Below are 24,636 nucleotides of genomic sequence, written 5' to 3' on the forward strand. Positions count from 1 at the left end.
TACCCAGTGTTACCACAGCGACTGGGTGTGGCTATGTCAAATGGAAACCAAAGTGATAATCGAAGCCGGCCGAAGTGGCCGCGCGGTTCTGGCGCTGCAGTCTGGAACCGCGAGACCACTACGGTCGCAGGTTCGAATCCTGCCTCGGGCATGGCTGTGTGTGATGTCCTTAGGTTAGTTAGGTTTAACTAGTTCTGAGTTCTAGGGGACTAATGACCTCAGCAGTTGAGTCCCATAGTGCTCAGAGCCATTTTGATAATCGAATATGAAAATCTTGGCTGTAAATAGTGGTAAGAGACAAGTCGGTTGTTTCGAGAAATCGCATTGTCCAGTTTTAATAAAATCTCGTAAATATTTCAAGTACATGCAGTATGAATTTTTATTCAGATAGGTCATTGTTTTCGAATGTGTCGGGCTGTTATATTTAAACTAACAGTGTTCCCAGTGCTGGAGTGTAGGCTGTATACATCGCAGGACGCTGAAACACCGTAGGTACCTGCATCGATCAGTGATCGCGGAGTACGCTGAAAAATATAATACACTCTTGCTCATAAATTAAGGATAATTGTAGAATGTGGTGCCACACAACGTGGCGCTACACAAAACTGGTGCTAATAGCATAGGCACAGAGGGAAAACACACGACACAGATCTGTGAGTCCACGGTATTGGTGATAAGTTGAGAAAACCGTCCCGAAACACACGTGCTACAAAACGCCACTGTTTCCTGCGCAAATATCCCGACATCAATATTGGATATGATCACCATGCAAGCGTACACAGGCCGCACAACAGGTTGGCATACTCTGGATCAGGTGGTCGAGCAGCTGCTGGGGTATAGCCTCCAATTCTTACACCAGTGCCTATCGGAGCTCGTGAAGTGTCGTAGGGGTTTGAAGACGTGCAGCGATACGTCGACAGAGAGCATCCCAGACGCGGGCTGTGCGTTATCATCCATCAGGAGAAAGGTAGGACCCATTGCACCCCTGAAAAGGTGGACATACTGGTACAAAATGACTTCCCGATACACCTGACCTGTTACAGTTCCTCTGTCAAAGACATGCAGGGGTGTACATGCACCAATCATAATCCCACCCCACACCATCAAAACACGACCTCCATACAGGTCCCTTTCAAGGATGTTAAGGGGTTGGTATCTGGTTCCTGGTTCACGCCAGATGAAAACCAGGCGAGAATCACTGTTCGGGCTATACCTGGACTCGTCCGTGAACATAACTTGGGACCAATGTTCCAATGACCATGTACTGTGTTCTTGGCATCAGGCTTTACGGGCGCTCCTGAGACCAGGAGTCAGTGGAATGCATCTTGTAGGTCTCCGGGTGAATAACCCACGTCTGTTCAGTCGTCCGTAGACTGTGTGTATGGAGACAACTGTTCCAGTGGCTGCGGTAAGGTCCCAAGCAAGGCTACTTTCAGTGATCCGTGGCCGTCTGCGGGCACTGATGGTGAGATATCGCTCTTCTTGTGGTGTTGTACGCTGTGGACGTCCCGTACTGTAGCGCCTGGACACTTTTCTTGTCTGCTGGAGTCGTTGCCATAATCTTGAGATCACACTTTGTGGCACACGGAGGACCCGTGCTATAGCCTGCTGTGTTTGACTAGCCTCCAGTCGTCCTAGTGTTCTACCCCTGAAAACGTCATCAATATGTGTTCTTTGTGCCATTTTCAACACACAGTCACCATTAGCACGTCGCCGACCGGTGTGGCCGAGCGGTTCTAGGCGCTACAGTCTGGAACCACGCGACCGCTACGGTCGCAGGTTCCAATCTTGCCTCGGGCGTGGGTGTGTATGATGTCCTTCGGTTAGTTAGATTTAAGTAATTCTAAGTTCTAGGGGACTGATGACCTCAGAAGTTAAGTCCCATAGTGCTCAGAGCCTTTTGAACCATTAGCACGTCTGGAAACGCCAGCATACTTACTCGCTGCACCGTACTCCGACATGCACCAACACACCTCTGCGTATGTGGACTGCTGTGAGCGCCACCTTGGGACGACCACAGGTCAAATGCACCGCATGGTCATACGCCGAGGTGATTTAAACCCGCAAACCGCCCACCAGCGCGCTGTTTCACCATGTATCAGCATTATCCATTAATTTATGAGCATGAGTGTAGTTCTATTGTCTGTCACTACAGAAAATGTAGCGCTGTAGCAGAACACATGGTAACAGTGGTTATGGCACTTTTTTGTGTAAACGTGACTGAGGTGGGCTGTCTGGGTGTCGGATGGGTTCTCTGTCGAAGATGGGGGATGTGGACAGCGGCAGCGGCCAATCTTGGTGAGGGTACAACCACTCTTTATTAGTTCTTTGCTAATTCATACAGTTCAGGCACTGTTCTGATTGACGCGGTCCGGAGTTCCCTGGTAATATTCCGGAGTCGTAGCTGCCGACGGTGACGGACGGCGGGCGGATTGCACGCGCTGTTCGGGAGACAGAGCGATGCGCTGGCGTAACTCGAATCTGCTGCCTCGACAGCGGCGCTCAGTCCTTTCAAGGACTTATTGCGGCAGCTGGAACCATGCGCCACAGGCCTCTGTTGTGCTGGCGGCTAGGGGGCGTGGCAGCAGGACAGGTCAGTGTCTTCTCTCAGTGGACATCGCCGGCGGCGGCTGTCTGGCGTCTCCGGTATGCGAGGCTAGCTCTGGCGGCAGGATGAGACCACGCTGCGGTCACGGGTCTTCTCTAATGAGGAGGGTGGCTTCGTTCCAGTGGCACGGCGATGACGGTGCCTGGAGTCGAAGTCTGGACCGACGGTGAGGAGCAGGGTAGGGCGGATGGCGCGGTGTTGCCTGCCCGGGCTGGGCAGAGGTCCCTCCTTCGCGGTCCGTTGGCGGCAGAGTTAACAGCGAGGATTCCCAGCTGTTACGCGACAGGCGCCGTGTGTGGCCCTGCCGTGCCCTAACACGACGTACTCGGTTTCAATGCTGCTTCCCGGCGCTGAATACGCAGAAGGGCTGCGTTTGTGGTCCACAGCGAACCATCTGGAACAGGCCAAAGACCGGGATCTGGAGTAATTGTTGACGATGCGGAAGTCAATCGAGCCGCAGTGGGTTCCCGAAGGCTGGCCCCAGGGACGATGTCACGGAAGTCTTGCTGCAGCCGAGGGTTGCTGATCAAGAGGGAGCGACCGCCGGCTGCGGTCGATGTCCTTGGCTTGTGGCCTTGTTTCGGCGCTTGTGGTCCGACGACGCGGGAGCTGATCGCGCAGTTCAGTGACCAGCATTTCCTGTGTAGCTCCAGTTCTGGGCTCGGACTTCTGCTACAAGTTCTCCTACAGTTCTGTCCCGTTATAATTGGCATAAGGTCACAAGTTACAACATGTGCTCAAATAGTCAGACTCAGCAACATGCTGCCATACGTAACACGGCGTGGTCCACAGTTTCTCGCAGGGTATACCGTGTAACCAGAGCGATGTCGTCATACGCTGCACTTGAGATCAGGAAGAGTCCGGATACATTCCTGGTAGGTACGATCTTTCAGATATCTTCACACCAAGTTACAAGGATTTAGGTCACGGGATCTGGAAATGCAACACATCTTGAATACGGGACAAGCGAGTTTCAAGTACGACGCGTGACCTTTACGGGAATATCCATAAGGGATGTATGAGTACAGATCGTAGACGCATGGTTCACGACATATGGATGTTTCTGTCTGGCCGTGAGTCGTGCACGGATAGCCAAATGGTAAGGCGACCGGTCGCGTTGAGAGAGAAATCTGGGTTCGTGTCCCGGTCTGGCACAGAATTTCATTGTCGTCTTTCCGTTCTACAGTTGATGGTTGTCTTTATTCGCAATTGCGAATGCCCTTCATATATTTTATAACGGCTGTAGTCGCCGCAATGCCTGCCCCTTTGAACATGCATGCATGTCCAAAGGAACTTTGCATCGTAATCAGTATAACAAAGGCAGTGAAATATCGTACGAACACATAACAGGGCCGAGATGTGTCAATCTCCTCGGAGAAAAACGGACGGGGAATGAGGAAGCTTGTGAAACCACATCACACAGTCACATAAGCTGAGTGTGGTGGATATTCCTGCACAATATTAGCGGAGTAGAACCCAACATGCGACATCTTCCAGAGTAAAATGTTCCTCGTCCCTCAAAATAATATTCCCCGGCCACATGTCATTAATTTCCATGCGTGCCAGAAAATGAAGGGCAAAGTCACAGCGCTGAAGCCTGTCTTATAGCTTCATTTGGTGCAAATTATGAATATTGTAGGGATAACAGTGTAAAATGCCCCGCAAAATTTTTTGAGCTGTTCACCAGGGGAGAGACAAATCTCGTGACGCAGCTCGAGCACTGGCTGTAGAATTGAAGTTATGTGCTGCACGATCGGCTATAGCTATGGCAACTTCATCAATTTGCGGACACTGCAAATTCGCAGCCTAGAAACGTTTGATTAAATAAAGGATAATTAATACGAGAAGTTTTTGTCGACACGTTAGTGTACATCAAAGTTGCACAGCGGCGAAGTTTCTCAGACCTCACCTCCCCTTCCGTACTGAATTAATGTGGCGAGCCTATCTCAAAGCCGAAGTGAGTCACTGTCGTTGGCGAAAGTACTGAGATTACCGAGCGCGCAGTAATAATGTGGAGGCGAGCGCTATTGCGCTGTCAGAAGCTCCATGAGCCGACCGGCTGGGGAGTGAGCACGAATCCGGTCGCGCCCTCGTGTCTGGGGAGGCCGACTCCAGAAATAAACTCCGCTCTCCGGACTGAATAAGCGGCACGGGGGCTGCGCACAGAGCAGTCGAGCCGGCCCGCTGTTCATTAACGCCAGGCTTGTTCATCCGGCGCTCCCCTCACCAAACATGGCACAACCGCAACGTCCCGCCGCTGATTCGGACAGTTCCGCTGTAACTACGTCGTACTATGATGACCAAGTGGTGTTTTTTGCTGATGGTGAGTTTATACACATGACAATGCGTCGGAGAGCACGATACGGTTATCGGGCGTTGCTCGATCGATCACCTGGCATTTGACCCGCGCGATGCGAGTGAAAGCGATATGAGAGAAAGTACGATCTGTATTCTGTTCATTGCAAGTTCAACCCCAATGTAAACAAAAACCCACTCTGCACGTTTACCTTATGTGACAATTACTTTGCGCTACACCAGCAACATCGATGCAGTGAGGCGCGCTAAAGCATTCAAAGTTTTCACTGTTTTTGCCAATCTCCGAGTTAAGTAAATGATAATTAATTGAAACCCTCAGCTGCCGACGTGTTGGTGTTATACCTCGATGGGGACAGCTGAAAATGTGGACCCCTACCGGGACTCGAACCCACAATCTCCTGCTTACATGGCAGACGCTCTATCCATCATCAGTGGTATCTGTTCTTTCGAGAACAGTTACTCTCTTCATATACCGAGTTAAGTGTTCATCTCGTGCAGTTATTGTTTCAGATCTCACTGAACAGTCGCCTTCTCTGCCCTCCCTATTGCTCGTGCAGTTTCGTTTAAAAGAGCTGAAGAAAGGAGTGTCAAGTTGCTACTTGTTCTGCAATGAAACACATACGCGTAAAACAGTCAAAAAGAATGTGCTTGATGTTTTGGTAAGTTCTTAGAAAAAAGTAATTTTTTAGTGAATGACGTCTGGTCGCACTGTTAGTAAACATAGCGTACGGCGCACGCGCAGGAGGGCAGCTCTGCGATTTTCAGCAGAGGGCGCTTGAGTATGGCGCTACCTATCTGCAGATCACTGTGCAGGCGGGATTTCTACGCCTTCGCATTCTTCGCGGTCATGGTCTGTGTACAGAGCGTCGACGTGCGGATCTTGTCAGTCGTACCTAGCCACCAGCGAGGTTCAGCCACCTGAAGATGTCGGACAATTGCTCCGAGGGAATATTGTGGAATTTGCACAGCGTCATCCGGCGGCAAACGCGCGAAGACTATTTACAAAAAATGATCTTTGGAACTGATACGGTAGATTCAGTAAATAAGTCTTAGTTTGCCATAGCTTCTGTGTTGAGTGTATTAAGTGCGCTGAAACAAAAGTAGAATATAGGCGAAATGTCCACCCCGTGCAAGATGAGAAGGCAACAAATGCGAGCGTTAGGAAAGCGTGACGATTTTGTGAAAACTGTTGTGCGTTCAAACGTCCAACTATGTGAACAGGATGATTTCGTAGACGGTGTTGTTGGTCGGTTCCTTATCAGTGTAGCAGATGACAGCGTCAGACAGATTCCTCGAATTCTGATATGTTGAAGCGTATAAGCAGCTTGCCGCTAGTTTTTGTACGAAAGTCGTCGTCGGCTGCCGCTAGAAGAGTGTGAACATATTATGTCTAGTATTCACTCATAGTTACCGGTTTTCCGAAGCTCATGTTTGAGACAGATATGTGGGAAAGCATTACGACGTGGCTGCAACGGATGCGGTTGTCTGCCATGGTTAAATACAGAGTACCCCAGAATGTTGCGACAAGCTTCGTGGTTTTAGAGAGTTTATTTAGGAACAAATCGAGGATAGAAACCCGTGTCCGGAAATGTCATCCAACGACGTTATAGAGCGTCGAAATTATAGGCGGCCCCTGCCACTAGGCCGTCATCCCTTCGGCAGCAGACGTAACTTTATAAGTTGACGGACATCAGGCGGACCGTCTGGCAACGTTGTTTATTATTCATTGTCGCCAGTATAGAAGATGGGGCTACCTGCTGTGTGCAGAGGTCTTGTCTCCTATGAATACGATGCTCTGTTGCCTCTGTGGATGACTGTTTTAGACATGGGTTTCCATCCACATTGATTTTTTTCCTGGAACCTTCTAAAATATGCAAAGTCCTTACGTATTTAGGTGGAAACTAAATTGCAGATGAAACCGTCGTCCACCACGGCAACGCGATCACTGAATAACAAACACTGAATAACAACAAACAACATGGCCAGTAATTGTAGGAAGTCACATTTGCTGCCAGAGGGGTTGCCTAGTGGCAGGCGCTAGCGCCCAGTGTCGTTGGATGACGTTTCTGACGATTCCTGTCCTCAATTTTTTCTCAAGACATCCTCTACACGCCCACGAAGTTTGTCGAAACGTTTGTGGGACACCCTCTATAGTGTTTCAGTGTGAAACTATGGACGGCGATGGTGGAATGTAATAGACTACTGTGTGTCATGAACTTACCGTAATATTTCTTTGAATTACAAATAAATATTTTTTACGCCATGTTTCAACGTTATCAAACAGAACCTCTCTTGAACTATTTCTTTCCTTTCCTTAGCAGGTGCCCTGGGCTCCTCTGTGCTCAAAGTATCGGCAGTTTTCTTTTATTTAACTTTGCTGCCGGATGCCCTTTCTCTCGCCACAGCCGTCACTTGCCTCAGGTAGAGAAATCGTGTGCTCCCCTGTCTGCGCACTGCATAAACTTTGGTCTGGTGTATGATCGTATTTTAACAGTTTGTACAAAGTGTTGTCTGAGGCGGAAAGAGGTAACCAGACCAGCTTTTGCCTAAAAGAGCGTTGGAAACCGCCTAAAAGCCACTGTCAGGGTTACCAATGTACCAGCCATGGACGTTAATCTGCCAAAAGGATTAGATCCCAGTTTCGCTCAACTTACTATCTCGTAATCCAGTGCGCTACGCTATACAAGCAGGTAGAGCCTTACATGAACTATATTCCTACGAAGCAATCTCCGTGCAAGATATCTGTGAAATGTAAATATAACAGTGAACGATAAGTATGACGGCTAATTTTTTTAAGATCCAATCGGTCGCGAAATGGAAAGCAACATTTAGCTATACCTTCCAGCTGCATCTCTAGATCGTCTTAAACATTTTTCGTAGCGTACTGGCATGTTTGCAATACCCCAGTCATAAGAGGCAGACGCTGTGGCTTTCCGCCAATTTTCTACGTTGGTCTGCAGTTCGTTGTCTGTGCCAAAATGCTGTCCTCGTAGCCAAAAGTTCGTGTGAGCAAAGAGATGATCACATGTAGCCAAGTCCGGACCATATTGTGAGTAGACAAACACGTCTCACTGAAAATTCTGCTGGAGTGTCTGGCATCTTTGTTGCAGCTGCAGTGTGCGGACGAGGATTGTCGTGAAGAAGGACAATGCCCAATTACACAATTCCTTTTCGCTTGTTCTGGATTCTAAGACGATTTCGACGAATCGCCTGATCCACTCGCAGAACAAGACTATTGATACTCGCTTCCTTCCCTCACTGTCTGCATCATGAACGTCTATACATCCTGCTTCAAAGTTCCTGCACCACTGCTGCATTTTGCTGCGACAGAAAGGAATAGGAAGGAAGATTAGGTTTTAACATCTTGCCGACATCGAGGTCAGTAGGGGCAGAGCAAAGGCTCGGGTTATTTCAACTTTGGGGAAGGAAATCGGCCGTGCCCTTCCAAAGGAACCTTCGTGGCACTTACCTAGAGCGATTTAGGGAAACCATGGTAAACCTTAAAGTCTATCGCCGTACGCGGATTTGAAGCGAGTCCAGGGTCCAACAACTACACCATCTCACTCGATTCTTTGGTGTCACCCATGATAGTTATGTTACACAGGCTGCATGAAAGGAGGCGCAACGCCTCAGCATGAATAAATCATGCGGCAGCACAACCTTTACACTTGCAAAAAATGGTTCAAATAGCTCTGAGCACTATCGGACTTTACTTCTGAGGTCATCAGTCCCCTGGAACTACTTAAAGCTAACTAACCTATGAACATCACACACATCCATGCCCGAGGCAGGATTCGAACCTGCGACCGTAGCGGTCGCGCGGTTCCAGACTGTGGCGCCTAGAACCGCTCGGCCACCACTGCTGGCTGTACACTTGCACCGTAAATGTATTGTTCTAGGCATCTGCGCACTTCGAACTGAATAGTTAGACACTCTGCAACGCTTCTGTGCAAAGCTTTACCAGATTTTCATCGTTTTTTTAATTTCGCGACTTATTGGACCATGATAAAAAATAGCCCTCATATAAGTAACAATCAGTGCTACAAAGTTGAAGTAGTAATCAAAGTGAGCTATAAACTCGCATTAAGGTAAACGATATCTTATACTACGGTACGAGGGACTGTCATAGTGGACCAGACAGGATGGTAGTATAGCGAGAGGGTCTTATAATATTTACTGTAAATAACCTACCACGCTTCATAGTGAATACTAATGAGAATTATGAACCATGACACAAATAGGACATTTCTTTGAACCTGAGGAGCAACGTCGTCTATAGTCCGTAAGAGCAGGGTGCTACTGACACCACTATCACTTACAGTTTGTCAGGGCAAGCAACAACTAAATTGAAATTCACTGAAAAATTTCTCTGGGGACATAGATGGGAACGCCTTGAGGGAAAAAATTAAAAAAAAAAAGAAGTTCTCGCGGAAAACTGTTGCATAAATATAGGGGACTTTTATACGGAAAAGACTGAGCGAACATTACGCATTCTCTGCAATACACTATATGACGGCTTGAGGTAAACGTATGTACATGCCTTTCATATAAAAGGTGAAACGTGTCGCGGAAATTAAATACCAACACTGCTGCAGGAAGATCGCGTTTAATTTACAGACGAATACTTTGATATTTACAGAGTTGCAGCGCAAAACGGCCACAACCACAAAGTTGCGAAACGTATCTTTTTCAGTCTGCGACCCAGCAGTAGTGACGAACATGAGTTAGCTGAACTGATACCTGGCAGCCTTTGATGTTCATTCAGACGAAATCACAAACTCAGACGGTGAGAGTCGTTTTCAACTGGATTGACTCGTTCTGTTTGCTTGCAGGAAACATCCGTACGACGGCGCCGCTGGATGTGGAGAGCAAACCGCGCTACTGGCTCACTGTGTTCGCCCAGGACCACGGCGTGGTGCCACTGCACTCCCAACTGGAGGTGAGTCTGAAAACACATGCCATCAGTACATGTAAACTGCTCAAACAAAGTTTTGCACCACATGCTTATTTACCAATGTTTGTGACCTGGGATTCAATAGGCACAGGGAATGAAAGAATAAACTTCAAAGAAAGGAAAACGAAATAACTTTTTCACGCGATGACTAGTTTCTGGTCGAAACGATGATTTGAAAATGGGTCTCGGTCCGGGACTAGTCATCGAGTGAATATAAAATTTAAAAAAGTAAAATTTGCGACTTAGGACAAGTTTTTCGTCGTACTGGTTAACAGAAGTTGCTGATCACAGCTATCCCAGCATGCTGGGAAGTTTGAAAATACAAAGAGTTTGAGAGTACCACACATCTGTGAAATCGTAATCTGCTGCAGGGGAGCTTCCAGTACCATGTTCCTGCACCTCGTGCATTTTACCATATTTGGAACCTCCCTCAAGGTGAGCGAATAAACAAAGGGAAGATGAATGTAGAGATAAGTAACAGAAATTAGATAAGCTGTAAACTTAACATCAAAGTTGGGACCACGAAGTAGACTAAGTGAAGGTTTACTGCTACTTTTGAAGCAAAATCACGTCTGACGGAAGAAGCAAGGAAGATACCGGAAGTGGACTAGCATAGATAAAGAGGGCACTCCTTCCCAAAAGAAGCCTGATGATAGCGAACATTGATTTGAGGAAGGAATTTATGAGCATATACATCTCGAGCACAAATCGTACAGAATTGGATCATGCACTGTGGGTAAAAACTTAACATTTTGTTGTATACATTATCGTAATCTTCTGCGGCCATAGGTTGTATGGAAAATATTTGTAAGATTTTGGCAAAATTGAATGTTCAACCATGACGCTGGTATAATGACTTCATGTTTCCACTTAGTCGTACTTTGTTTGTAGTTGAGTCAGCAATAGTAAGGTACTGTATGTCGAGATGGTATCTCTGATCATATAAAGTTTTCTTTGGTTCCATGTAGTGTCTCTTCCTATCATTTTACCATCTTTGGCGACATATTCATGAATGAGGATTACACGTTACATCAGTGTTGTTAAGTGCTTTACCACAGATGTACTGTACGCTAATATGTACTCGGATTATATGTTACATCAATGTTTTTATGTGCTTAACCACAGATGTACAGTACCTATATGTGCCTCTGATTTATAGTTACGTGGAGTTGCTGGCTTGTGCTATGTTGTTTGATAGTGCTTATGGGTTGTTCTGCATCCGTTTACGATGTTACAATGTAATTTCTCAATAGGTTACGAATGTTTGAGTATTACATCTACGATTGTTTTTGTTATGACACATTGTGCCTTATTTTGGTTTTTCGTTGTATTTAGTTACCTGATGATGGTCTGTTTATTACTGAAACTGGTTGTGTAATAAACTGACTTATACATCTGTGTGCAAGCAGATTTTTTTCAGAATGAAAGAAATCGAAACGCTTGAGGTGTGGTGGTATCGAACGATGTTGAAAATTGGGCTCACTGGTAACATGAAGAGACTTTTCGGCGGGTCCAGGAGGAATGGAATATGGGGAAAACATTGAGAAGAGGCTGGAGAGGCTGATAGAACATGTTTTAAAACAGATTGGAATAGACCCAACAAATGATTGAGAACTTTTGGCGTAAGTTCTACCCTGAGCTGAAGACGTAAGCACAGGAGAGGAAGCCGTGGCGGCACGTATCAAACCAGTCCTCATTTATTCTTCACTCACAGTTGCTCGTTTTTAATTACATGACATGTTTCAATCTTTCTGGATCATCCTCAGATCTAAGTAGGTTTTGATGCAGATACGACGGGTTGCTGAACCAATTTCTTAGATCTTGAGGTGACCCAGAGAAATGGTTCAAATGGCTCTAAACACTATGGGACTTAACAGCTACCGAGCGAGGTGGCGCATTGGTTAGCACACTGGACTCGCATTCGGGAGGACGACGGTTCAATCCCGCGTCCGGCCATCCTGATTTAGGTTTTCCGTGATTTCCCTAAATCGCTCCAGGCAAATGCTGGGATGGTTCCTCTGAAAGGGCGCGGCCGACTTCCTTCCCTGTCCTTCCCTAATCCGATGAGACCGATGACCTCGCTGTTTGGTCTCTTCCCCAAAAAACCAACCAACCAACTTAACAGCTGAGGTCATCAACTCCCTAAACTGAGAACTACTTAAACCTAACTATCCTAAGGACATCACACGCATCTATGCCCGAGGCAAGATTCGAACCTGCGACTATCGCAGCTGCGTGGTTCCGGACTGAAGCGCCTAGAACCGCTCGGCCACCGTGGCCGGCTGACCCATAGAGGTAGTTAAAAGTGCGTAACTGAGACTGAAGTATAATTGAGAACTAAGTTGCTATACAGTGTTAGTGACAGTGGGATGCCCTTTCCAACGCCACCACTCCATCGGGACGAACTAAGTTGCTATTACAGTGTTAGTGACATTGGGATGCCTTTCCCAATGCCACGACTCCATCGGAACGGAAGTCGTATACTTTATCTGTGTCTAGAGTGCGAGAACGTTTTCAAAGTGTTGTACGTAGCGTGTATGTGAAGTGGGACGTGGGTACCAGCCTGGTGTTTACCTCGTTGGATGTGAGAAACCACATAAGAACCATTTCTAGGCTGGCCGACGTAGGGGCATCCGGCGTTAATCCTCCGGGCAGATTCGATCCGGAACCGAATCCCAAAAGCGGCGTGTTAACGCGGTCGGCTACCCGGGCGGCTTAAACCAGTCGTAACACTGAAGATGCAGAAAAAGGGTGCTGGAGACGATATTGCTTATGCCTGTTCCGTGTTCCTTCTGCGGCGTACTGAGTGTCGAGGTCACTCAGTGAGCCTGAAGGGTTCGTGTGATGACGCACTGACGGTTTCAGCTTGTCCCAAGCATCCCCAACCGTGTTCAAGTTCAGTCACAAGGCTGAAGACACAAAAAAGTGAGGTGGAAACGATACTGCCCGTGCCCGTTCCATTTCTCTGCCGCATCATGCTGAATGTTGAGGTCATCCGGTGACTCTGAAGGGTTCCTGTGATGATGCACACGAGGTTTCAACTTGTCCCATTCGTGTTAATATAGGCGGATACCATAAACCATTTCATGCTATCGTTTTTTCCTTCTGGAGGAAAGTGCTCACAAGGTTGGGTCGGTGTACTCGTGGCGTATTGTCTTGAAAGACGAACTCTAGGGCTAGCTAAGCAGTGGTCAAGAGGATCTTGTCTCCTTGGAGTCTTTCGCAGCGGCATGCTTCGATAATTGACCTGTGGTTCGCCGTGTCGTATGCACTGCTTAAGTCAACCAAGGTAAGTTATTTATTTTCATATCATCCCTATTCAAAAATTAACAAGATTCGGCTGGTGTAAGGTTTTGCTGCTCTGAAACTGACTTTTTGATGGATGAGTTTTGGGTTGAGCCTCAGTCGTTCATACAATTTGTATAGGTGACATACGAGCGATATCGGGTGATAGTTCCCAGAGAATTCTGGTTCTTCCTCTTGTTCCAACAGTGCCATTATTTTTATTTTCTGCAGATCTCTCGTATCTTGACTGTCTTGCGACTGGCTGATAAGTTCCGTGATCCATTATTTGGCTACAGGGTCAAAGCGTTTTATCTATTCATATGTTTTCAACCTCGGGTGCTTTTCCATGTTGAAATGAGTTTAGTTCTGGCTCCAGTTCTTTAAAGGCAAATGGCACAACGAAGCTATTTGCTGACTAAACCAGTTTTCTACTGTGGATCATGTACAACCGTTCAGGTTTTTAATCAATTTCCTGTGTCTTGTCTCGCTCAACATTTCCATCATTGCAGCTCTACTTCAAAAGAATCGTGGTTGTATATAGTGCTTCGTATTTGTTGAGTACATCCTTTCACTTACTATATATGTGAGGTCTGGAATAAAATATTGTCTGTAACTTTGCCGAATACTCCACTTGGAACCGTCTGCGGAATAGTATTTACGTTGTTTTAACAGGAGCATATGTTTGGATTCCAAATGGCCTATTTTGTGTTTAAGGAGCTCGTATACAATTATCATTTAAGGATCGCGAATATTTTCTCTGACGAAGTAGTTGTCAGATTTCTACCCAGACCTCCATATTTTCTTGTTAGGGGAGCAAGATAACTTTAGATCATGTAATAAAGATAATTTTTTTTTCAGCCCTCTGTTCCAACATGTGATCGCTGTAACATGTTTCTTTGTAGTCTCAAGTGGTGCTCTAACGTTTAAAGCTTCCTATTACGAACCGTGTTTTCTGGTAGTAGAACTTTTGTGGTGATGTCCGGCTGAGTTCCTGTCCAGGGGGTTTGTCTACAGACGTAACAGTGAAGGTACTGCATTCGATTTAGGGCTATTGTCAAAATATCGATATATTGATATTTTCTGCAAAAGTAACGATGTATGTAGTCGACATACCTTCCCAGATATATCGATATCAAGATGGTAATATCGAATGCCGATACTTTTATCTTATGCTATAATTTTTTTCACGACTTTTTCGGTATTTGTTGTTCTTTTGAAGTGGTAGTAGAACATAATTTTGCTTTCACTGTGTGAAGGATTCCTACTACTTTTTGAGCTTTCATCACGCCCAGTCTTTTTCTTTGACTTTGTGGGTATGTGGTTCAAAAGAAGAAGTGGATATGTGGTGCAAAAGAAGATTTCCAAGTGCACTGGGAGCTGACGGTGTGAATAGAATAACAAGATTTCCGATGTGAAGAAATAGCATACCAGTGGCGTAAAAAAAAAATTAACACAGCTAATGTGCTATTTTTTCACTTCGGCATTCTTACAAAACAGATGGTGAAAATGATGAACAAAAATCTAAGTTATAAGATTGGCCCTTACGGTGGGCGGAGACATGTCGGGGGAAATGCTGACGTAATCGGCGCTCAGCGCTACCAATAGAAGTTGCAACGTTTAGCTTCACCACGCAGTTTTGACACTACAGCTAAAAGGTTGCTGGTGTTGCTTTAAATGAAAAGAAAAACAAAACAAAGACAGGGACGTCGATATGAAGTGTTCCGGACAAATGCGGTACGTGACAGAACCGAACGACGGACCAACCGGACACTTTTTGTTGTGCCACTGGCATCCAGTTACGTTTGTTTAGATGAGTGGTTATCTCCAAGCTTGAACATGCATCGGTTTCCTTTCAGTTCTTGTTATAAGAGGGATAGGCAGGCTGCTAGTTGATTGACAGAATATCTAATAATAAAACGGTGCTGAAATATACAGCTCTAAAACCTACAGTATATTTGCAGTATGCAGCCGATATTTTTAAAGTCGGTAGTCGATATTGTTCATGTCGATATATCGTTACTTTCACTCGGTGGAGAGCGGATAATATATATATTTTAAATTCGGTATATCGGATCCCCGATATCTTTAAAAAATATCGACAGTTTTAATTCGATTGTTAGTAATTTGGTGTTGCATTCGGTTGTGTTCGTCGGTGTTACGCTCTATTAGGTCTTATGACGACTGCGCCCTATAGCTTGTGAATTTTCTATAGTGAGGCACGTTCCCTCTGTTCGAGGGCTCACCTGAAGATGAATGACAGGTGTCCAGCTGATATATCGTGGAGTGAGTTTAGGACGACCGGCTGCAATCCTGAAATCTCTTCGAACATTTAATTCGCTGGGATAATTTTTTCACACGTTCCCTCTGTTTGGGTCCTATTACTCCTAAGTCTGTTTAGAAATGTTGTACGATCAAGAAGTTTTTGCTGTGTAGTTGTTCTACTTTGTTGTAAACAGAAAGTGGCTGATATATTGAGATCCAAAATTCCTGAATTTTCTTTTTCCATAAATAATTTAGAAATGTATCGTCTCTCTTATCTATCTGCATTTAGTAAGCAATAAATCATAAGAGTAACTCTCGATTCTCCGGTACTGATATGATTTTCTGTTATGAACTCATTAAAGAGAATACAAAGAAGCCCAGAGACGTGTCGAATGGCAAAGATTTCTCAATAACGCTCACAGATAGTACAGCATTTCTCAGATAGTCTAATGTATTCCAAAAGGTTCTGATCTGCTTAGCATTATTGCACAACCTTTCAGTCTAACCCACACACGTTCAATGGTAATTCAAATCTGGAAATACAGAGAGTTAATATTGGTCCTCTATTCTGCTTCGGAAGCAACGGATTGCAGCAGGCGAAGAAGGATATGGAACTGTTGTAACGTTTGTTGCTGTGTCGCGACTACCTATGGCACGCTCGTCGACCTAAGGAATCTTCGTTATTGTGCTTGGATTCTTGCGTTTAAGGTCCATTCTGTCGTTCCCACTGTGACGCACTGGTACGTGAACTCGAGACTTTGTCATGTACCTACGAGTTCGTTATTCAAATAAAAGCTTTGTGGGATGGGATGACAGCACTAGAAAATCGATAAGGGAGAAGAGAAAAAAATATACACAATATTGAATATTTCAACTCAGGTGTTCTGCACATCAGCAATGAATATTCAGGCTTCGCTTCTGTATCTACTAAGTTCAGTGCGAAATAGTACACTGCCGACCTTCTAGCAGCGTCACCCTTCAAGTTACGAATGAGCACTGGGTGATGCAGTCTGGTTTTGAAACATGATGCGTCGTTACTACACAATTCAATTGATGTTATGTTCCTGTGACAACATAAGCGCGTTACTGCGGAAAATATTCCAGGTTATTGCAACGTTACACAGCAAAATTTTCATTTGCGGTCAGGAAATCTAGTGAGGTAAAACTAACTCTTACATGCAACAAAGATTTATGATGGGAAATTAGGGATTTAAAAATGGAAACCCCTATAAATCTCAGTGAAATGTTTTGATGAATCAGAATGCCACCCTGTTCTTATTATTAACATTCCAGTATTATAATATTTGCTTTGAACATATGCATATCAGTAAGGAGACTCCTATTTGATCAGAATACTTAATTTAAATCGACAAAAATGATACGACACAGTATTATACTGTAAGGGATGTACATAACATCGATATGTTTAACCTCCTCTCTAACCATTGTGTGTATTTAGGTATACAGATTATCAGAACCCTATATTAGTTTAGATTCCCTACCATTAGCAGATGCTATCATCTGCCGAGTTACACCGAAAACTCAGATGTATAACGGGCGATGGAAAATTTTCCATTGCCGGCCGAAGTGGCCGAGCGGTTCTAGGCGCTTCAGTCTAGAACCGCGCTACCGCTACGGTCGCAGGTTCGAATCCTGCCTCGGGGATGGATGTGCGTGATGTCCCTAGGTTAGTTAGGTTTAAGTAGTTCTAGGGGACTGATGACCTCCGCTGTTAAGTCCCATAGTGCTCATAGCCATTTGAACCAAAAGTTTCCATTAGGAGGCCGTGCAATGCAGAATCGGTATGCCAATCTGGCAAAATCGCTGTAATCATTGACGGAATCATCACACCGATGCACCAGAGTGAAGATATACGTTTGGCAAAACACGGTGCTCTGCTGCGTGGTGAAGTCCGTAGGTGCCTGCTGCACATCTTCGTCCGACAGCAATCGTGTTAATCGCGCTTAATAATCGCATAGGGAGAGATCAGGACTATAGAGCAAGGGCTCGAGTGTCTCCCACTTTAGTTTGCCTAACTTCTGCGGTACGAAATAAGCGGTCGTGTACATGCGTTATCATGGAGCAGCAACACGGAACTTGGCACATTATTCCACAATTGTGGTTTTCAACAGACATGCTGTTCCACACACATTCTTCATTCTACGTTGCGTTTTTACCAGTGTTTGTCCTCCGGCAGCCAAGAAAATAATAACAGCACGTTGGTGGCCCTATTTGGACGGATTTGATAATAACGTCGCCATTAGAGACGGGTCGTTCGCGAACTAACGGGTCCAAAGTAACGGTTCACCAAGATAAACCGAACGAGCCATGAACGCATTCTAAGGAACGGTCTTTCATGGTTCACTTTGGTCGCGGCTCTCTACTTATAGTTCCCGGGAATGGGAAACGGTCGGTCTCGTTCCCGAACGGCACGTCGGCCGGTCTCGTTCCAGCCTATGTCCCGTTCCCCTCGGTCTCGGCCTCGCTCGGCCGGACTCGTCCTTCTTCGCGTGGCCATTCGTCGCGGTTCCGCTGCCGAATGCTCATAGTTCAGTATCGAGTTAGCTTCGTTCGCTTCGCACGCCCATTCTAGATGTGTTTCAAACCTTTTTTGAACTTTGAACTTCTGGTTTTTTCGTATTCTATTCAGCGTCCACGTACGTAAATTACAAAAAAATTACGTGGTATGTAATACATACATATTTTCAGGTAGCAAAACGGCGTGTCAGCTTACTTCACTATTTCGATAAACAGCAGAAGAAGTACTTGTAAAAAGGCAAGATTTTTTTGTTATTACACATGCAAAGTTGACGACGCGGCACACACAAGTGGCCATTTTCCGCCCTTTTTTTGATCCAGGGTAAAAGAGCATGTTCATTGTTATGGAAGGAAGACCGACTTACAACCGAATGAAGCCCGCGCTTCGTAATCGAGTGTATGGTGTCACGTTCGGTAAAGAGAATATGATAACTCTTACTATATTATTTCAGTGGTACATGGTGGCGCATGAAAAATCGGCCCCGAGTACTAGACTGCTCATTGTTGCTTATCAATCGTCATCTGTTGTTTCGAAGTTGTTTGCATTAGCTTATCTGTTATTTCTTCACTGCCTAATTATTATTTGTTTATCTATTCTGCTCGTAGCGATCAACAAATCGTGCGTAATTGGCAAGCAGTCTGTACTCGGGGCCGGTTTCTCGTGCGCCACCTTATATTATTTCACTGCGATCAGCCACGTAACGCAACAGTTGGCTAAACGAGATGTTTTGCAGAATGACGAAAATCAGAAGTGCGTGAGAATTCTGTTATGAATAAAAACTCTGTACCCCAGGGGGGAGGCAAGTCTTTGCGTCTTCCATCTTCAGTCACCTAAGCTAGTAATTTTCCATTTTTCATAAGAACCATATACCAAGCACAGTGAACGGCGAACGAGTAAAAATGAACGGTTCCGAAAAAAGAGCGACCACCAGTGAACTAGATCCCAAGGATGAACGAGTTTGCCCGTCTCAAGTCGCCATAGTTGACGTTTCCGCGTTTACCGCACGCAGGTCGGAAAGACACGAATGCTCTACTGCTGATCCTTTGCCTACATGTCGGTGCTTATATACCCGCATCGGAGTCGAGCTGCACTTCATATACAGTGCAGCAATGCCGTCAAACGGAAACTTTTTTAACGTCCCTGACATATCGACGTATATATCGCTCCTGAATGGCTGGGTTACGTTGCATGAGATAGTAAAGGATTCTGAAAATCTGTAGATCTAAATATACACAGTGCAGTAGAGTGGTACTTTGCATAAAGTAACCGTTCGTTCCCTTGTGGGAAACCCCTGATAGTGACTGCAGTCAGTGAAAATTCACGAGGTGGAGCTTTTCATTTGAGCGTCAGACCGACAGACTAAAAAATGGGTGCTTCATTTTCGGGAACGTTTAAATTCGCGGTTTACGTACACCAGCAGTTTTGCCGCAAATTGTTAATTTAGTTTTAAAGAGCGGTTGTTATCCCTGCGTACGCTCCTCATTAGCGAGGTCCAGGTGGGCCCGCGTGGCTGCACATATTTTTGGGACCGTCGGCCCTGTGGTCGCCGCTTCGATCCCCGCTGCGGCGCAGACACACACACACACACACACACACACACACACACACACACACACACAGGACACGCACGTCTGCCTGCGCCTGTCACATCTGCGCCGCACCGGAAACAAAACAGCTCCCAATTAATTAGAGCGATCCGCGTACACGCGCGGTTCCAGCAAAAATTTGAATTTAATTGTTCTGGCCCAGCAGTTAAGAGTTTGGCTGCATTTGTTCCGCTGCACAGGGAGAGAGTAGCGAAGTGCGAGAGAAACTATGTTAGTCTCCGTGGTTTTCCATCGCTCTTCGAGCGCCGCAATAATAGAATAACGAATTTGGTATCGAAAAACACACACACACACACACACACATGCTTTGAGCACTAACTATTGAGGCTTTCAGATTTACGCTGCAGTGGAAACAAAACAGTAAATAAAGAGAAGTTCAGTGATTTCTCTTTTGTCGTTTTTACTAGTCCGTGTGCCATTATACACAAGTTTAAAGCATTGCGGAGGAGAAAAACAAAATCTAGCTGTGATACAGAATACAAATACAATTACCTTGCACAGACCTCCTTCGAGGACCGAAGGGAAAAATACAGTTCCACTATCGAGAAAAGGGTATATGAGGAATTATCAGTCCTTTTGTGTTAACGAATCAGTGAAAAATTGATATAAACTCAGGATTTCACTGGGTGTCGATGCAATAGAAGTGCTTGGGTTTCTTGGTTTGTCAATTCGCAGTGAGAACATGGCTTTTCGGAAGGCATTTACTACCTGTGTGTAAACCTTACGAATCACAGCGGACAAATGGCGAATTGATGCGGCAGGAATTATTATTATCGCTTTATTTGCGGGAAACAAGTGGTTGTTTTCCATTACTATAGTTAGCTAGAATAATTACAATTTTCAAGATTATTTTACTTTGACTTAAAACATCTCTCTGCGAGGAACGAATGGGAAGAGATAGTGCAATGGTCGGAAAAGTCTACGAAAAAATACGTAAACAATGAATGACAAAAATCGACTGATTATTTTTCACTACTATAGACGGCATGAATTATTATCACTTTATAGGATTAGTTCACCTTTGATCAGGAATCGGCAGTTGATCTTCAACATAAATACAGTATAAATAAGTGTGTCCTACGGCTGCCGAACGATCGCTGGACAGAGTAACGTCTATGAAGTTTTTAAGTGTGTGGGTCAGAGCAATTTAAACCGAAGCGGCTACATCGTCTGATCATAGCAAAGACAAAAGCAAGAGGGCATAGTTCACAGAACATGCCGTGTCCCATGCAGTTACTGCTTCTGCTAAGGAATCTGCACAATGTTTATATGATCGTCACTGCCAGATCTTGTCATTACTGTTAGATAATACGCTAGACTTCTTAAGTCATGGCATTGACACAGCTCGGTGACGATTTGTTATTCGTTTTTGCCTTGATTTCCTATTATTTTGAACTACAGACAACCGGATGATCTTTTAACGAACGAAACCGTTTGAGAGACATCTACATCTGCATATATACTCCGCAAGCCACCATATAATACGTAGCACAGGGTACCCCGTACCACTGCAAGTCATTTCCTTTTACACGTCTGCATGGAAACTCTGAGAATCACATTTAAGTGCCTGCCAGAGGAATCCTGTTCCAGATAGAGCGAGGTAAAAACCGCTACTCCTAAGTGCCTCCGTACGAACCATAATTTCTCTTATCTCGTCTTCGTGATCCTTACGCGACATGTATGTTGGCGGCATTGGCGGCAGCAGGATCATTCTGCAGCCAGCTTAGAATGCCGGTTCTCCAACTTTTCTCAATAGTGTTTTGGTAAAAAATCATCCTCTTCCCTCCAAGGATTTCCGTTTGAGGTCACGCAACATCTCTGTAATACTTGCGTGTTGATCGAACGTAACAAATCTAGCAGCACGCCTCTGAATTGCTTCAATGTCTTCCTTTAATCCTACCTGCTGGGGATCCCAAACACTCGAGCAATACTCACGAATGGGTCGCAAAAGTGTTCAGTACGCGGTCTCTTTTATAGATGAGCTACAGTTTCGTAAAATTCTTCCAATAAACAGAAGTCGACCATTCGCCTTCCTCATTAAGGAGCTCATGTGCTCGTTCCATTTCATATTGCTCTGGAACGTCATGTCTAAATGTGTAATCGAGGTGACGGTTTAGAGCAGTACGCTGCCAACGCTGGATTGTTTTTCGTACACATCTCCATTAATGCATGTTTTTCTACCTGTAGAGAAAGGCGTCATTGATCGCACCAACTAGAAACTTTGTATCCTCCTACAAACGACGACAGCTTGCCATACACCGAAGCATCATTAGTAAACAGCCGCAGTTTGCTGCTAACTCTGGCGCTCAGCTCATATATATATATATATATATATATATAGAATAAGAGCGGCTGTACCACATTTCCCTAGGTCATTTTTCTCTGTCGAGGACAACGTACAAGGTTCTATAACTTAAGAAGTCTTCGAGTCTCTCACATAATTTGGAACCTAATCCGAATGCTCGGACCTTCGTGAACAGTATGCAGTGGGGCATCATGTCAAACGCCTTCCGCATATCTAGGGATATGGAGTCTACCTGTTGCCCTTCATCTGTGTTTCGCCAATACAGCTTTAGTGCTTCTCATTAATCATTAATATTAATATCAATCAGCTGTGAAGCTCAAAAAGATCAAGTGTGGGTGGGCGCTGGGATTTATGGATCGGACTCTCTAGCTTATTGATCTGAATCCTGGCAGGCGTCGATCAGATATGTGTTGGAGAACAGAACTGAAAATGCAGACGAAATATGGGAGGCGTCAATAAGCACAATATGAAAATTTACCCTCCAAAATTGTGAACGGGGGAACTAATGACTATTAAATGAAACAATGGTTGTAATGGATTTGACTTACCTCGATAAAAACGATTACTAGACAAGTGGTATGCTGTGGTAACATAAACATGATAAAGTCATAGATGAATAAAGAAATACATGTGCCAACTTTAATTCCTTGACGCAAGTGAAAGGGAGGGTTGGGTGGGGGGGGGGGGCGGTGAGGGGTAAGTTACTAATAATGGTGCACAAAATTACTTGTAATTGCGGAATGTCTTTTGACTGTCGTAAGGTTGACGGTAACAATAACGCAGGAGGGAGCGCGTTGCACCTATGGTCAATGTGAAAGCAAACTGTTCATTACTGTAAAAATGTAAGTATTCAGAATGAATCTTGAAGTAATTGGATTACGTAACAGTGACTCTAAGCTCCCTATACCTCGCCTCGCAGTTGCGACACGATTTCACCGTATTACAGGTGGTAGCTGGAGCGGCTGCAGAATCGATCATTGGTGAAACCAACAACCCTCGCCAGGGCAGAGGCTCAGCATGTTTGTCTCTGTCTGACTTCCCGTCGAATGTCAATTAAAAGGAAACCTTGCAGTGCTGCGCTTTTCGTCTGTCAGTGAAGTTTGATTGACTCAGTTCTGGAACTTCCGAACGCCAACGATGAAACTGCTCCTTATAAAACACTTGCCCTTTCCTCTTAAGTAAGGGCTTTCTTGGTAGGCGAATCTCATCACTCGAAATTCGTGGTCGTAAAAAGTCTTCGCCAGCCATTTTCTCTACACGAAATGCTGTCTGCGTATCTATACAATGGCCTGATGTCCCGCTGCAGTTCAGTACAACAAAAACTGCCGCCTGGTGGGCAGTAACCCTCTCTCCTCCCCCTACGGCTTTTCTAAGATCTGTCACTCAGGAGGGTGGCTCTCTTATGGCTTCTAGTGGGTCCATGTCCCTTCCCATCACCCAGCGTGCTTCCAACATCCCACAGCTATACTGCATGCAGATGCGAATCAAGAGAGGGAGATTAGCAAAGCTGCAGCAATACTGTGGCCTATCATTTTTGTCGGTGTAAATTAATTATTCTGACAAAATAGGAGTCTCATTACTGATATGCATTTGTTGCAACACTGTTTCCGGGAATTCTCAGGAAGTGTAGTTCCGCACGAAGAAGATGTCATTGCAGCGCGTCAGCAATCGTAAGTATCGAAATAATTATGAAAAATCCGCCTCGATTGCACAAACTACCTGGTGTTTACCTACGTTTCAGCGTGGGTAACCACGCCTTCTTCAGAACAAATATAAAACAGCTTGCCTAAATAGGCATAGTCAAAGGCTAAAATCAACGCCTACAGCGGTAAGACCACATAAATTTTTTTACAAATACACGGTACATATGTACCAAGTCATAATATTACTTATCTCAGCCTTGTGTGTGCTGCATCGCCCCAGCCAACGTACGATGGTCACAGGCTCTCCACCGAACTCAAAGTCTTTGACTACGCCTATTTAGGCAAGCTGTTTTATATTTGTTCTGAAGAAGGTGTGGTTACCCACGCTGAAACCTAGGTAAACACCAGGTAGTTTGTGCAATCAAGGCTGATTTTTCATAATTATATTGAATATAGTACCCCAGTCTGACCTCCTTTACGAGGTAGGATTGATGAGGAAAAAGAGAAGATCGGTGCATTTCGTCAATAGTTTGTTTAGAAGGCAGGAAAGTGCCAGTAAGGCTCTAAAAGATCACGGTGTAGTGTACTGTAAAAATTTCAATAGCGTACGTTCGCAAATAGTCAACCGACATATTGCTTCCTCGTATATATTTCTCGCAAAAAGACAATGATGGTAAAATTAGAGAGATACAAGAGCTCACACAGGGTCCCACCAACCATCTTCGTTCTCACGTACAGTTCGGGACTAGAATCGGGAAGTAGGAGAAAATGTATTTTTCTGTGGAGCTATCACACAGGTCTTGATATCACTGAACAGAATTCACCTTTATGAAACTTAGTAGTCGTAGCGGATGTCACGACATGTACAGAAGGGTCTGCTTTTCATCGTTAAGCGATGTGGGCTGTGTGAAACGGAACAGGTGGCTGAGCTTTTTGGGAACCTCTACGCTTCCCACGCGGATGCGAAACAATCGGGCCGTAAAAATTTCGCTGATGAACCCCGTCGAGCGTTTATGAAATCGCAGGGATGCGGATTCGGTTTTAAACTGTAGCGAGCCGCGCCAGCTGCCGCCTCTTTCGGCCTCGGCTCGACAACAGGTCATTGTTTTTCAGCGCC

General features: G+C 45.1%; 1 protein-coding gene across 1 annotated transcript in view; it reads left to right on the top strand.

Moving 5' to 3' along the window:
- Positions 1–24,636, top strand: part of LOC124622512 (fat-like cadherin-related tumor suppressor homolog) — an 883,388-nt gene that overhangs the window by 570,224 nt on the left and 288,528 nt on the right. The window contains exon 3 of the mRNA XM_047148232.1: positions 9,757–9,863. Coding sequence (XP_047004188.1) covers positions 9,757–9,863 — 107 coding nt within the window. The remainder of the gene's footprint in view (positions 1–9,756; positions 9,864–24,636) is intronic.

Source organism: Schistocerca americana, chromosome 7 (assembly GCF_021461395.2).
Source record: "Schistocerca americana isolate TAMUIC-IGC-003095 chromosome 7, iqSchAmer2.1, whole genome shotgun sequence".
In the NCBI taxonomy this organism is placed as follows: domain Eukaryota; kingdom Metazoa; phylum Arthropoda; class Insecta; order Orthoptera; family Acrididae; genus Schistocerca; species Schistocerca americana.